General features: G+C 40.8%; 1 protein-coding gene across 3 annotated transcripts in view; it reads right to left on the bottom strand.

The window, feature by feature from the left end:
• Nucleotides 1–12,962, bottom strand: part of COL12A1 (collagen type XII alpha 1 chain) — a 307,200-nt gene that overhangs the window by 252,296 nt on the left and 41,942 nt on the right. For 2 of the 3 annotated variants that reach the window (XM_069235673.1, XM_069235672.1), the window contains exons 10-12: nt 9,815–10,417; nt 4,155–4,427; nt 20–292 (exon numbers count right to left, since the gene is read on the bottom strand). The exons of the other annotated variant lie outside the window; for it this stretch is intronic. In XM_069235673.1, the coding sequence (XP_069091774.1) occupies nt 20–292; nt 4,155–4,427; nt 9,815–10,417 (1,149 nt within the window). The remainder of the gene's footprint in view (nt 1–19; nt 293–4,154; nt 4,428–9,814; nt 10,418–12,962) is intronic. 3 annotated transcript variants of the gene reach the window in all.

Genomic DNA, 12,962 nt, shown 5'->3' with positions numbered 1-12,962 from the left:
CATATTTTCCATAGAATACCTTCTTCGGTGGCTCCATTTCCATTCAGTGCAGGTCCAGGACCAGAGTGATATTCCGGGATAACAGACACGTGATATTTGGTATCTGGAGTGAGGTTATAAAGAGTTGTTGTCCTTTCATTTCCTTGGACTGTCACTTCTTTTCTCTCCCCTCCTGCCACTGGCCGGTAGGCAATTCTGTACCGAAGAACATTGCCAGGGGCTGGTCTCCAGCCAACTTTAAAGCTGTCTGTTGTTTCATCCGTCACTCTGAGGTTCCGCGGAGCTCCTCTAACTGAAAGAAATCAGACAAAATCGGATCAAATTCACAGATGTTAAGTGGTTAAAAAATCTGCAAAAATGCAGAGCTTTTTAATAAATTAACTGGTGCCCTTTGTATTTGGTGGGCGTCCCCCATATCATTGTAGTGAACCCACACATTTAATCAAACCAATATTATCTCCATGCATATGGGATGTATTATCTTGTAACCAACCTCATGTCACTCAGTATTCCTTGCACTTTTGGAGACAATTTGGAGCTCAGGGGGAGATGGAGATCACAGCTATCCCAAAACAAGTAGGCTTTCATCACCATCAAAATGCGGTCAAATGTTTTGCTAAGTGCAGTGATCATTCACATATGCTAATATAAGCGCGCATTGACAGAAATCTAACCCTCAGACCTGTCAGTAAGTAATCTCTCTTTTAAAGTATGCCTGATGCTTATTGTACTTCATTGAACGGGGAATAATTTACTCCGTTTTGCAAGCTTGAGAACATGTAGTCTTGTTATTCAGCATTTCCCACAATTATTTTTTTAGTGGGAGATCGTTCACATCTGACTGACAGGCTTGCTCAAAGTCCCAAGAATATGTCATGTCTACGAGCCAGAGAGCATAGAGGCCTGAATCCATAAAGAACAAGTGGAATATCCAAAGTTAATATATATCTGGAAATGTGTAATACCATTGAACTAAATAGAGGACAGGGGCGTGTTGAATACAATTGAAAACCAGACTCGATGCAGTCCTTGAGTTACATCAACAAATACTAATGGAATCCTTGACGGGAGGATACATTGACAGAATTGAACAGACGAGGCAGGACAGTGTTAGTCTTCAAATAAAACTTGTTTTTCAATCATCCCGTCTAAAAAGCCTGTCAGCAGCTGCTCTACTTCTTATTGTAAATATGTCATGAATATTCATCTTCACTTTTAGCCAGGGCTAAAAGGATTCTTGGCAACAACATATCTTAATATAATTTTCCCTGAGGAGTTATGAAGGTTAGTACGCTCTTCCCTACCCTGGCACCTGAAAACGTTTATACTAATTTGGAATGGTCTAGATAACTTTGAACGCTCTTTCTTTTGCTAAGTTAAATATCTGCTATTCATTTAGGAAAAGTTCAACATTTCCATTCCAACTGATTTTTGATATTTTCAAAACGTGTATTTTGCTTAAGACTAACAGAAGTGTTAGTATTCAGAATAATATTCCTTTACACGAGAACCACTGGGTATAACCGAACAGGATGTGATTTGGTGTAGTAACATCGGATCAGCTGAGTGTGCCACATCCAATGAGTAGTGATGAGAGAGAAACTGAGAAACTGAGGCCCTGATGTATACTTTTTGACACTAAACTGGGACAATGCAGTTTAGCGTCAAAAAGTATTCCACTGGCTAGTGCCATCCCAAGACGCCGGCCGTGCATCAAATTTAGGGTATGACGTTAGTTGGTGGTAAGGCCCAGTTAGCGTCAAAACATTTGACACTAACCGGGTGGGGGAGACATAGGGGAAACTGGAGGTTATGCATCGAAGAATAGCGCTAGTCAGGTTAGAGTCAAGAAAATGACTCTAACCTTATTAGCGTCACATTTTGGCGCACAACCCCCATGGACATGACTCCTGTCTAAGTAAAGACAGGACTCATGTCCCCCAGCCCAATGGCCATGCCCAGGGGAGGGAGGTCCAAGTTCTGCCCCCCTATGGTACTTACCTGAAATTAGGTCCCCCCATCCTTAGGTGTCTTCCTGGTGTGAGTGTGGCTGTCCCTGGGGCCAGGGAAGGGCACCTGTGGGCTCTTTCCATGGTCTCCTAACATCTGCCCATACCCAGGCGTTAAATAATGGCACTAAAATGGCTTAGCGCCATTATTTAAGGCTCCCATTCCCCGTGCATGATTTTAGCACGGGGATAAATATGGCGCAAGGGTCATAGCCTTGTTTTCTGCATGGGAATGCCTAGCTTGCATCTCACGGTAGGTTTCCACGTCCAGAAAATGACGTTAACTCCATAACTTTGTCACCTGACGTGTTTAGCGCCAAAGTATAAATATGGAGTTAGGTTTGCGCTGAATTAACGTAACAAAAAATTACGCTAATTCGACGCAAACCGAGTATAAATATGTCCCCTAGTTGATTGGGAAAGATATGAGCTATGACATTGGACAAGTATGGAAGGATGGGTAATCTTATGAAAAAACTGTCCATGCAACAGCTCATGTTGTTCTTAAGAATGTATCAATGCTTTCAGATTTTAGAAGCTTCCTTTAGGATTTCAAAGTAGCGGTTCTTTCAGTCATCAACAACTCTCGGCTAGCAAGAATAGTAGTGGGTGTCAGGGGCACAGGCAGTGTTCGTTAGGATTCCTATTAAATTCAACCAGTGTTATAATTGCAATAAAAATCAGCCACTCTCGGCAGAGAGTACGAGGACGGTTGGCCATATTCCCTTAATAACAATTCTACAGCTATCCGACCCTCCAAGCTGCATGTTTGAATTTATATTGATACACTGGCATTCTTGCCAAGCATGCCATATGCATCAAAAGACATAGTGGTGTTGATTTATTTGACAATGTTCCTAAAGTCTTAGAATACGTAATGTTGTAAATATGAACCGCAATCTAAATCTGCTTTTAGAATTTCAGGTGATATGTGCACAATATACAACACCTGTTGTACTTTCATGTTTATGCAGCACAATATGTTCGATATGACATTTACATAAAATATACACGGACCATGGAAACAGTAAGATCAATCACCTAGTTTTGCTACTCCTATTGCTACTTCTATTTCTTCAGATACAAATGCTTGGTTTTTTAGTTGTTATATCATGCCATGTTTCTTTCAAAAGCATTGTCCTGCCATGTCCCTTTACCAAATAAGGGAGCTCGTTGGGGGGTGCAGTAGATAAGTACTTTACAAAACAATAGAGGGTTTGTTTGCAGTTTAGATGCAGTCAGTACGCCAAGTAGAAGATAGTCCCTATTTTACAGCACCTTTGTCACAAGAATATATTTATATAATTGGTTAGAGCTGACTTCCCATATAAAATGCTGTCATCCTGGTATCAGATACACTGCCCATATCTAGCTCATTTATCCTTTGGAACAGGCATCTTCAGCAAATTCACATTCAATCTCACCAGGTGGTCCAAGCATGCATCGGTTTGAAAACCAAACTATCACTTGGGATCATTCTCTACAAGCAAGAGCAATAGTGCCCGACGTTGCCAGAGTCTTGATTGAAAACTCAAAGGGGGTTATTCTAACTTTGGAGGAGGTGTTAATCCGTCCCAAAAGTGACGGAAAAGTGACGGATTTACCACCAGCCGTATTACGAGTCCATTATATCCTATGGAACTCGTAATACGGCTGGTGGTATATCCGCCACTTTTCCGTCACTTTTGGGACGGATTAACACCTCCTCCAAAGTTAGAATAACCCCCAAAGTCTCTTACCAGCCGTCAAGTGTATGCTGTATTGAAAGACTCATTTGTGAGCAAATTCAGCATTCTTCTAAATTGCTGAATCTTCAGTGGCATAAAGCAAATGTGAACATAATAGTCGATGGGAAAAATAAATTATCTTTTGCTTTATTGAAAAGTAGTCATTGGACACTACAGAAATTAGAGACCTGAGCTTGAAAAACACACCTTAATGAATTTGCCTTGTGCCCTGTGGAATAACCTTTAGTATTGAGATTATCTGAAAGACAAAGTGTAAAACAGAATTTACACCAGTATTTTAGGATTTCTCATAACAGTGCTATTCAGGTTGAAGACAATATATATGAATGTGCATAGTGAGACCATGTCCATTGTCTGATTGGGGAGAAATTTGCCTTTGAAGGAATAAACCATTTACCTTCCAATGTCGTTTCTTCTCCTTTAAGCGGAGGGCTCTCTCCTTCTGGATACTCTGCCACCACTCTGACTTCGTATGTCGTTTTGGGCAATAAATTAGTGAGGACTGTGCTCGTCGTTGGAGCAGGTACTGAGACAACAAACTCCTCTCCGCCAAGAGCAACAGTGTAATTCACCAGGTAGGCAATAGTATCTTCTGCAGCTGGAGACCAGGACACTTGGAAACTGCTGGAAGTTACCTCAGCAAACGATAAGTCCCTGGGAGGTGTCAAAGCTGTCGGGAAATATCACAGGATTAGCATATACATCCCCTCACATGCAGCAGCTAATTTCTTCGGATATGCTGGCTATAGCCAGTTTGGTAAATACAGTGCGTTGAACCAACATTTTGAAGGTGAACGTATATACTCATGAGTTATCGCTGGCCACAAGATGATAATTCAAATAACGCCTGTTGGAAAGAGAATTAAACTTGTAGGCCTTCAGTGTGGAATTCATGTATAAATTATCTAATACATTTCACTCCTTGACATGAGAGAGAATACGTTGTGATGTAAGAAAATAAAAAAGTCTCATATCGCTCCTTGGTCTGCTCCCTCATACATCCCTATATCCACCTTGGGAGGTCTTCAAAAGCAGATCTTTAGTGCAACTTTGGTGCATATTTTAATATCACTATACTATAGTAATCTGTGGCACGGTATTGTTTTTGACATGGAAGACGAAAGGTCCCTTGACCTTAGTCAACCGCTGTAATGTGCAAAGGCTGAACATTTCCTTTCAAGAACTAGATATAAAGCTGTGGGTCTCCTGGAAGGATCGTGCCCCAAACACAATTCTCAGTTCCCAACTAATCTGAACAATGCTTTGAAAACGATGAACTTATTCTAATGTTGTCATTTAGTTTAAACATATTTGAATGTACAAGTAGTTTGTGCAACTTTCAAGCATGTGCTTCATTTTAGTCTACCACCGTTCCTTCATGGCTAGAGCTTTTTGGTAACAGCTAAACTGCGAGTATCAAAGCACTGTATAATTTATAAAAGGACATTACTTTTACGTGAGGGATTTGGGTTCTCTCTTGGCACAGCCATTGAAACAATGAGATAACTTTAGACTCAGGTTCATTTTAGACCATCAACCTCCCCACAAAATGACCAATCCAACATTTCTAGTGCTGTCTTTGTTTTTAGAAGAGCATTTTGCATGATGTGCTTAGTTCAGCCGGGCTGTAAACACCGTACTGTTGGCAATGTATTGTTATTGCAGGGAAACTTTCCAAAAGGCAGGGTTGGCCAGTGCAGTCATGGAACCCCTGCCATGTGAGATGCTGCTTTTCCTGTAATCTCGCTCCATGACCCAAGCCTTAAAAAAATGAAGGAACTGCCATCCTTAGTAGCAAGACCTAGAATGGTGCATGCCATTGTTTAACAAGAGCAAATGAGCAAATGCTGCAAGAAACAGTGTCTCTCCAGGACGACAGCATTTTTATCAAATGTTGCTGCACCTTTCAGTGAACCCTACTTTGCATTCTCAGCTAAGCTCAAAACAAATTATACATTTATACATTAAATCACCTTCATGGATGCTGCTGTTTGATTCACTATATTGTAAACGCTGACTGGTTATAAAGACGGCTACCAACTCATCAGTGAACAAAAAACATATGCTTTCATCAGACAAACGTCTAGGCACTCTTCTATGTGGTCCGCGTTGCTGTCTAGGAGACGTCTTATTATGGACTATAATTTTCATTGGTTAGAAAAGACATGAATGAATCATTGTTGTCTGCCCATCTGCAGGCGTACAGTGAGTCATATTTCTCTAATGCTCCAATTTTGATTTATGCTGAAATTCTGCAGGACATTGCAGGGCACAAAAGTCATCTTGGCACAGCCAGGGCTTGTGAAGCAAACAATTGTACACATGGAAAGGCTATAGTTTACTCGGGAGAGGTTGGTTTGCTCGTTTCCTTATTCTGTATATTTGGTCAAATACATACTCTCACATGGACATAAATGCTTTTCTGTTGTAGTTCAAAGATATAAGGATGGTACTATCTGTCTTACAAAAAATCTTACTGAGGCAAATACACCCTACTACACATGGGTGAATAACTTTTTTGTTTCCATAAAATTCTATCTATAGGGAGAAAAAATATATCAAATGAGAGTTCGGAGAACAAAGCACAATCATTTGTAACAGAAAAGTCCCGGCCAAGGTAAGCATTTTGTAGAGGCCTGATGAGCACAGAGTTCACTGTCCTTTGGAAAAGTGTAGTCTCTAAGTCAGCCATGGAATGTTTCCACAGAGGAATGGTCCTATTTTATCCACTAACACTGCTGATGAGTTGTACCTGAGTTTAGAAGGCAACTCTTAACACTATGTTTCAGTTTCCATTCAGCTTCAGAAAACGAGGATCGCAACCTCTGAGCAACATGATTTGAAATGGATGTCTTCTTTAAAGAGACAATACCTGAAAGTCAGGAATGTGTATCTATCGCACACATGATGGCCCACACCGAACTCCATACATGCCTTTAGACCACAGCGCATAAAACCATGAGGAACCATTAAGTCAATATGTCAACCTGACTTCTTCCTACCCAATGAGCTGTCAACCTTTAAAGCTAGACAGCACACACCTGCGTATGCGCAAGTCATTCTCATTGTGTAGAGACATCACAGCAATCTTTTCATAAGGTTCAAAGAGGCTCGAAATAGTTTATGTTTTTTTTTCGGTGCAAATATCTGCTGTTTGTGTTTTGGACTTGACTGTTACTAGTTTGGCATGGTCCGTACTGTCTTTCTGACTCTCATAGGGTCAAGACACACCTCTTAGGAACATTTAGCTTGGGTATTTCAAACATTTGCCTGCTCAGAAACAGAGCTTACTCCAGAACTCCAGATGGGCTTCATCGCCAAAGAAACCAAATATTCAAACTGTAGGGAAAATACATTCCAGGAAACCGTGGAGTCAGAACATCCCTGTAGATGAGTAATTGCCCAAGGAATCGAAACATCCCTATAGATGAATAATTGCCATAGGAGTCAAAATGTATCTAAAGAAGAAGAATTACCACCTTGCAGGAGTCAATAATTTCCTTCTATATATTATTCTAGTTAGTTTTATCAAAGTGTTTGCACTCCACTGGGATGTTTTGAGTTACCTCGCCATGGACTTAACCTTTACTTTCTATCTTTCTCTCTTTCCCTTCCCAGTACCTCTCTTTCAAAGTTCTCTCCCTTTTCATCTCTAGGTGTAAGTTATCCTTATCTCACCATCTTCTGTCAGTCATTGGTCTTCTTCTTAACTGGCCTGCATTCAATTAAACCCCTCCTCTCTCACATCTCTCCTGCACACACACCTCACCACTAGGGCTCACCCTCATCCCACTGAAAACTGACCCCACGACTGGTGCTTTAGTTATTTCTGTTCACAGACCATTCATTGTTTCCAATTTCTGTGCTGTTCATATCTTTAAATAAATATACGAGTGTCCTCTTTTCTATTGTGCTGCTTCTTGCAATAGGATCCCTGTTAACATCCATTTTCTTACATTTGCCATCGAAGGAATGGGTCGGAGAAACAGGCCTCTATGGACTTTCCCTCAAATAGATTTCTTCCTTCCTCACCGGTAGAACCAAAACTGTCAACATGCCCCCTACACCTCTGAAGCATGAGATCCTTTTTACTGAGTCCCAAGGAGCTCCTCGCTCAGTCAAAGTCTCTTCAACCTCTACATGACCAACAAGCCGACATTATACAAGCTCACAACATAAAAATCCTCACTAATCCGTCGATGTCAACTGATACTGTCTCTCTCGGACAAAATACAAGGAACACGTTCACAATATGAATCATAGGATGAAATTGAATTGCCTCAAATTGAATGCAGACAAGACAGAGGTGGTACATTTTGGGAAGAAAGCCTCACCATGAGAATGCATCTGGTGGCCCAAAGACCTTAGACCCACCTCCAAGCTCTGCTTGCAGGTGAGAAATCTTGGAATTACCATAGACAACAAATGGGACATGGCCACCCAAGTGAGCACAGTGATATCAGCCTAGTGCTACACACTAAGGATGCTGAATGAAATCTTCAAGTGGCTACAGACATCACCTAAATCCTCAACACCAGCAGACTAGATTATGGAAACACTCTATATGCAGGGATTACATACCAGCTCACAAGAAGACTGCAGTTCAAACCGCAGCAGCCACACTAGTCTTTATTCTCCCACGCTGAGCTCACATCACACCACACCTTAGGTAACTCCACTGGCTGTATCAGGATACATGAGCACACACACTTTAACACCTCATATACACATATAAAGTTCTCCACAACACTGGCCCTACCTACCTGAGCAGTTGTTTTCACTTCCACCAACCTTCCAGACACCTTTTCTCTGCCGGTCTCTCACTAGCACATACCCCACAAGTACACAAAAGTAGAACAGGGGGTCACGCCTTCTCATACCTGGCCCATAAAGCCTGAAACGACCTACCACTACACATACTCATCTCTTCTTGACTTTTGTAAAAGTTGAACAACTGGCATTTCAAGTAAGCCCCCAATGCTGGCCTCACATCCCTGCTACAGAGTGCCTGACACCAATAACATAACATAACAACAGGATTATGTTTAACCACGGATGAGAGGCTCGATAAAAAAGCTTTCCATTTTTCTATACTTGATGCAGGGCCACTGCTGCATATAACATCTGATGCTAAAATAGGATGTTTCATGCTCAGCCAATGATGATCAACCAGTTCTGGCCTAGAGCATTTGTTTCATGCCAGCAGCACATCTAACATTGCCAAAGTGAATGGTAGCTACCTAACAAACAAGGCTGATGCGAAACTAAGACAGGACTTGGTATAAATGTGGGACCATAGTCTATATGTAATAATGATAATTTTCATTGATTTTATTTTGTAGTGTAAGTATTTCTGAAACACTCTTATTCAGTGTCTGCCCGACCACATTCTTTGCATTGGTATAGATGACTCAGATGAGCTAATACACTTCTCAATCTAGACATGGGGCTTTTTCTATAGATTTGCAGAATAAGGCATGAGTATTCTGATTTCAATTTTCAATTTGCTGTGAAAAAGCTACATGAGCCATGGTTTCTCCATTAGTCAGGCTTTGAAGAATGAATAAAGAAAAATATTCGGAAATGCAAGGATGCACTACAAGTGCTTGTTTTATTCCAATACATACACCAAATCAACTATGCTGCAGGCTGGAATTATGGCATTTAACAATCAGCCTGGGATTAAGGCAGTTAACAGTTATGTCTTCCAATGATAGTTATTAAGTTCAGTACATTTCAAAGTCTAGGCTCTCATCTTGAACACTTCAAACATCTGCAGTTTCCCTGACAGTTTGCCTATACCATAACACTCTTCCTTTGAAGACAAGTCAGCCTAGCAACAGAACTACACAACTATGTAAACAATATTCAGCAGGATATGTACATTTCTCCTATTCATGAAATGGAAAATCTTAGGCCTGAAATAGCTCACAGGCCTTTTAACCCTAGACTACATAACTTTTTCCAGACATACACAGTTCTTTATTTAAACGAAATGACATGCTTCTATACAAAATCTAAGGCATTAAATTAAGAATGTATTGTTTTCATACTTACATTTTACTTTTATACTTTTTAGCTCTTGTTCAATTCTGAGGCAGATTGATTGTGTGAGCTCAAATGATATTCTTTGGAAGGCATCAAAGTCTTCTACTGTGTACACATGGGTTGCTACTGGGGGGGTGGCAATTGCTTCTAGCTCACTTCGCACTGCATCCTTCACACCAACTGCAAATATTTCCACATCCGAACTCCTTAGCTTTAGGGCTGGGTCTTTAAAGGCGTCTGAGGACTTTCCGTCGGTAATCAGAATCATGACTCTCGGTACGTTTGGTCTTGCTCCTCTGCTTTCAATAAGTACCTTCTCTCTGACATAGGTCATAGCCTTCCCAGTGTTGGTGGAGCCACCTCTATACGGGAATGTATTCACAGCTTTAAGGATGTCATCGATGCTGTCGTATTTGTTCAATGTAAACTCTGTGTAAGGATCCCTGCTGTACTGGACTAGACTGATCTGTACTTTCTCAGGAGAAACGTCAAAGCTTTTAACCAACACTTCTAAGAATGATCTAACTTTTGCGAAATTGGAAATCCCAATACTGTAGGAACCATCAACTAAAAGGACAACATCTGCCTTTATGTCCTGGCCACTAGAACATTCTGTTGAAAGAAAAATAAAATAGGTCTCTTAGTCATGTACAGAAAAAACACATCAAATAAATTTACCACGTCTGTAAATATAGCATTGCACTGTAAAGCTGTGGAATAAATTTAAGCTGAAATCTTTGGATAGCATCTCTCTTAAATCCTCCCAAACTATTAGATAAACAGATACATATCTTAGCAGTGGAACACTGAGATTTGGACACTGTCTAATAAGAAATAGTTTCCATATTGCAAAGTACCACCAGTTACATATTTTATGACAAGATACATAGAGTTGGCCACAAAACCTCTAGACTCCTGTATGCTAAATACACTTTTCAACTGTATGCACGTATCCAGATCGAATTGATAACAATCATACGTGTAACAATTGAAGAAGACGATAAATACTTTACAAATAAAAAATAGTAATTCAATATTCTGGGGGTTATTCATTGATGTTACATACATCATGAGAAAAAACAATGACCCCAAATAAAGCCAACATACCTCTTTTCAGTAGGGGCACAAGTGCACAAGGAAGACTTTTTGTATACTTATGATATTTTGGTTAGTAACTGTAGGGAGGTAGGCTATTATTTGGGGTGGGCACTGCCCACCTCAAGGAATAATAATACTTCTTAGTAGGGTAAACCCTCCAAGCACTGAATTAAGCTTAGGCCAATCTCCTGATAGCTATGGCAAAGAGCAGACAGGCATGACTTAGGACAATGAGTAAAGTATTAATGCAGTATTTAAACAGTAATACAGTCAAACCTTTAAAAATCCCTAACTGGGAAAAATAGAGTAAATTTTATTAAAGAAAATGACAAGAATCCAATAAGGGGAAACAGAAATACTAACTTATAATAATGTTTTAAGGAAAATAACACCAAAAACCACCAAGAGCCAGTAATGGTCTATGGAAGCAGTGGACTGAGACCTAGGCAAGATTTGAGATCAGCTACGATGGAGCTCTCATTGGATATACCATGTGAATAGGACTGGTGAAAAGTATGAAGTCAAAAAAACTGAGAAAGTTTTCATTTTCCATTTCAGAAAGGGACTTTGTCACTTTTGTTAAGAAAATCAATGGAATTTCTTGTAAGTGCTGATGCAAACAGGTCATTTGTCAAATTTGGAGAAGAAACATCCTTCATGTGAGGGGCATCACTGAAACTGGAACCGCTGTTGTGGAACCAAAAGCTAGATACCTAAAGCAGGTTGGTCCATCTGGCGCTCTGGATTGTTGGAAATTTCCTTGCTGAAAATGTTATAAGTCCAAATGCAGAATGGGGCTTATTAATTGTTTTCAGAGATGTGAGGACTTTTGATCGGGACTAATGTGAAATTCAATCCAATGCTTTGGAACTATCTGTCGGATACATTTTTTGGCAGGTCACACTGAAGCTCTGGAGGAAAATGTTTGAAAAGTTTTGAAACTTTCTTCTGGTGCCCAAACAACCACAGGAGTTCCCCTCTGCGTCCTCTAGTGCCTCAGCGGAAGGCACTTAGACACACTCAGGATATCAGGCAGCATGGTCCAGCCCAAATCCAGTTGTCACTGGTCAGCTGGGCGCTTCAGACAAACTGCCTCTTGCATCTCTTTTTTTCACTATAGACACACAGGAGTTCAGCCAACTGACCCTTTGTGTTCTCTTCTTTGCCCTGGGTATAGGAGAGAGCAGATCTAGTCCTTTAGGGCTTCTCTCAGGTCACAGAAAGGAAGTCCAGTTCTCTTCTAATCTTCTCCAGGCCTAGAAAGTGTTTTATGTATGTGGTACCACATTTATTCCTGGTACCAGTTAGTGGGTGGGGGATACTCCTAGGCACTCCCTAAAAGTTCCTGTTTGCCCAACTCCAAACAATCCCACACTGACACTCTCAAAATCCGGACTAGAGAAACCCTTCTCCCCATGTGCAGAAACCTGTGTTCCCATGCAGTATTGTGGCCAGGGTACTAAGCACTATTTTCCTCTGTGGTCATTCGAATGTGGTTCTAGGGGTAGCTTTCCTTCCAATGCATTTGGTGCCAGCATGACTAGGGGGACACAGGCTATGGCATTTCTATGTGTTACTTTTACTCTGGCTTGTGACAGAGCAGGTCCCTTTGAATTAATTAAGTTCTTGGGCTCATGCCAACTCCTCTTACTGGCTGGGGAAGAAAAGCACCTTCCCACTCCCAGACTATATTCCCTGCTCTGGGCTATATTTCCCACCTCGTTCACGACAGTTACAGGCCAGGCAGTGGCTGGAAAGCAATTGCAAATTAGCCTTCAGTAGCTTCAGGTAGGGTGAAGGTAATTTTCTAAAAGTTATATTTTCAATATATCTAATAAAATTCCAACTTTGCCATTAGAATAAAGTTGATTAAATATAAAATAAGTCTTTACATGGAGCTTGTAGCTGGTACAAGTCTCTGCAGCAGGGTTCAATCTGCTGCTGCATTGTAGTGGAGGGAACAGTGCTTAATTTGAGCCGGTGGTTGTCAGTGGGGCCCGTCGGTACTCAGTTTGGGACACTGCCACTTATTTAATCTCATCAGCCTTCTACCAAGAGC

This window comes from Pleurodeles waltl, chromosome 5, assembly GCF_031143425.1.
Source record: "Pleurodeles waltl isolate 20211129_DDA chromosome 5, aPleWal1.hap1.20221129, whole genome shotgun sequence".
Lineage (NCBI taxonomy): Eukaryota > Metazoa > Chordata > Amphibia > Caudata > Salamandridae > Pleurodeles > Pleurodeles waltl.
Note: the sequence above shows the minus strand (reverse complement) of the source record. Positions and strands in the feature narration are given on the sequence as shown.